The sequence below is a fragment of the Sitodiplosis mosellana genome, unplaced genomic scaffold (genome assembly GCF_009176505.1).
Source record: "Sitodiplosis mosellana isolate CC-2019 unplaced genomic scaffold, AAFC_SMos_1.0 Smas_scaffold_28, whole genome shotgun sequence".
Lineage (NCBI taxonomy): Eukaryota > Metazoa > Arthropoda > Insecta > Diptera > Cecidomyiidae > Sitodiplosis > Sitodiplosis mosellana.
In genome coordinates, this window is record NW_022595270.1 from 1 (window position 1) to 2,929 (window position 2,929).

General features: G+C 37.7%; 1 protein-coding gene across 1 annotated transcript; it reads right to left on the minus strand.

Moving 5' to 3' along the window:
• Positions 1–1,088: 1,088 nt before the first annotated feature.
• On the minus strand, positions 1,089–2,922 carry LOC129568953 (neutral alpha-glucosidase AB-like; the record flags this gene model as incomplete). The annotated part of the gene is made up of 2 exons (XM_055447294.1): positions 1,089–2,693; positions 2,808–2,922. Coding segments are annotated over 2 exons (1,470 nt in total), but the record flags the coding sequence as incomplete, so codon positions are not given.
• Positions 2,923–2,929: the final 7 nt, after the last annotated feature.

Below are 2,929 nucleotides of genomic sequence, written 5' to 3' on the forward strand. Positions count from 1 at the left end.
AGATTTCACAGATTTATAGCATTACATGAAATGCGAAATGAAATTTTTACAAAAGAAATATGATTTAAGATTTTCTTCAAACAAACTAAATCTAAATGGGTGTAGCTGTGTGCCACAGGAGTAAGTGAGAGAATAAAGGACGTATTGGTCACAATGCTCAACTCAAAAACTCATTAAATTCGCCAAGCTGAAAAGCTCACATCGTAGCTAGAATGATAACTCAGCTTACTGCAATTGAACTACTTGGAATTCAATTGATTTTGAGCTTCATGTGTTACAGCACATAATATGAATACGACCTTCACAACTGTCCATGCCAAAGTAAGGCAGGAAATGGTCACTAAAGTGGGGACATTTACAGTATATTTCTCTGAAGTGCTGAGAGAATGATGAAAGTTTACTCAAAAGAGACAAGGAAATGAAGCTTTTAGTACAAGATTTGAGCTCAGAACAGAAACAAGTTCACAAAATTGTATAAAGATGAATGTGAGAATGTTATTCATTTGTTTATTGATGTTCTCATTGATTTTGCTTCAATCAGAATATATTAAATATTATATTTCGATAAATATCAGTCCAGAAGATTTGGATCAAGTTAGTGAGTTCTTCCACTATATCATGATAAATGAACAACCCATACCAATTCAAAATACCCGTATGATTCATTTAAAGATAAACAGTGATGGTTTTTCGTTAGCCAGCATTGTCTTAGCCTTGGCTTACACCAACAACTGGTGTAAGCCAATCGTTAGCCAGCTATCTGTGTGAAATGAGTACATTCAAAGTATAATAATTTTTGATTTACGTATTCTGATTCAAATCATACAAATTTAAAAAAAAATTAATATATTTCAATTAATTTTCAATTTAAAAGTCATTTTTATAATTTGAGTTATTTTTTTTTTTTCAAAAACTTAATAAAAAAAATGTCGATGTTTGGTTTCATTTAAACTCTGACCTGGTGATTTAAATGTCAGTCACAAACGTCAGTTCAGATGATTGCGTTCAGTTCTTACTGAAGTTTTTTCACTGGTCTACACAGAGAAGAAGAAACAGACATATTCGATCTCTCGTACGTTTTGTTTTTTTTTTATTTTTATTGTATCCATCATGAAATACACAAATTGATTACAAAAACACATTTATATTTGAAACATTATTCAACCAACGACAAACTATGAATGTATTGAATATATGTTTAACGAAGAAAAAAATGCAATAAATTCGGCGAACAACTGTGGTTGCAAATTGATTCGTGGTGTTTCACCTATTATCATCACTTTCTTTGTTGAGATAAAATTAACTTCTTAATATTTCAACATATTTTCAAACAAAACTTTAGTAGTTCAAAGTAATCTCCCATTCTTCAGCAATATTAACAGCAAGATTACGAACGGAGTATGCACGTTGGTGTTCGACAACATCAAGTGAGACGCGTTTGGATGCGGTTGAAAGTGTGGCTGATTTTGGGGCTTTGTCCAAACCAGCAATGACGACACGTTCGATCCAAGCCAATGTTTCGAATGTTGCAGTCGGATCGATCAATTTGCTGCTGAGCACATTGCTTTTGAACTCAATTTGTGAGTAAACGTATTTTCCGTTGCGGTAGTCGTAGCTTTCTTCATCATCTTCATAGAGAGTGCCATTGGCTTCCTTGAATCGATCCAAGCAGACGATCAACGTGTATGGATCGTTCTTCATCAATGTCGATGCCCGACGGACAAGTCCTTTCTTCGGGATGACAGCACCGCCGCGTTGATAAACTGGAATCTTGTAGCTATTCACCGGAATGGTAACGTAACCGACTGAATTAAACAGTGTGAAATCATCGGCGTCATACCAAAAGTCGCCTTCACCAGTTGGGCTGTTACGTGGAAAGTACACATCGACTTTGGTGGCACCTAACTGTGTTACTGGATGAACTAAGAGCCTATCACCCAACAAGAATTCGTTGTCAATGGCAAACGCCTCTGGATCATTTGGATAGTGGCTCAAAAGTGGTCTCATCACTGGGTAACCGTAGCGTTCGTGTTCGTAGAACAACACATACCACAGTGGCAAATATGTGTATCGCTTGCGAATTGCATCACGAATTATGAGTTTTGTGGCTTTGGGATAAAGCCATGGCTCACGCCGTTCAGTGTCATTATTAGAATGAGCACGGAAAAAAGGTAAAAAGGCTCCGGTTTGATGCCAACGTTCCAACAATTCTGCGTTTGGATTTTTGAAGAAACCGCCAACATCAGCTCCGCAGAACGAGAACCCACTGACAGCTTCTGATAGGCACATCTTCAAAGACGCTTGCAAATAACCCCATTCAGCCGTATTATCTCCTGTCCAAATGGCAGCATAACGCTGACTGCCGGAGAAATGGCTACGAGTCAAGATGAATGGACGCAGCTTACCTGCTCCACGACGAACAAGACCGTCGAAAGTTGACATCAACTGCATGTGACCGTACAAATTATGCACCACACGATGTTCATATGTTCCCATCTCGGTGTTGTGTAAATTATCTTTTGGCATTGTTAGTTCTGGCCCACTGAATACGCTCGGCTCATTCATGTCGTTCCAAATGAACACATCCTTGCTCGTTGCGTTGAAATTTTCCAAGAGATATTGATCAGCTAGATATTTACGAACGTCTGGGTTGAACAAGTCCGGCCAACCGGATGTACCTGGCCAACACTCACCTATAAATTGCAAGCAAAACAAATTATGAATTGAAAAAACTTGAATTTTTCAACTTTTGGTGAAATTCGGAATAAACGAACCAATGGAAAATAAGCAAATAATGACAAGCATACCTCTATAGTCTTTCCCATCCTTGTTCTTTGTATAATAGCCACGTTCAGTGAGATCTTTATGCACCCAGTAGGTGTCTGTTGCTTTGATATGTGGATCAATGATGATTGTCAAGTGTCGACCG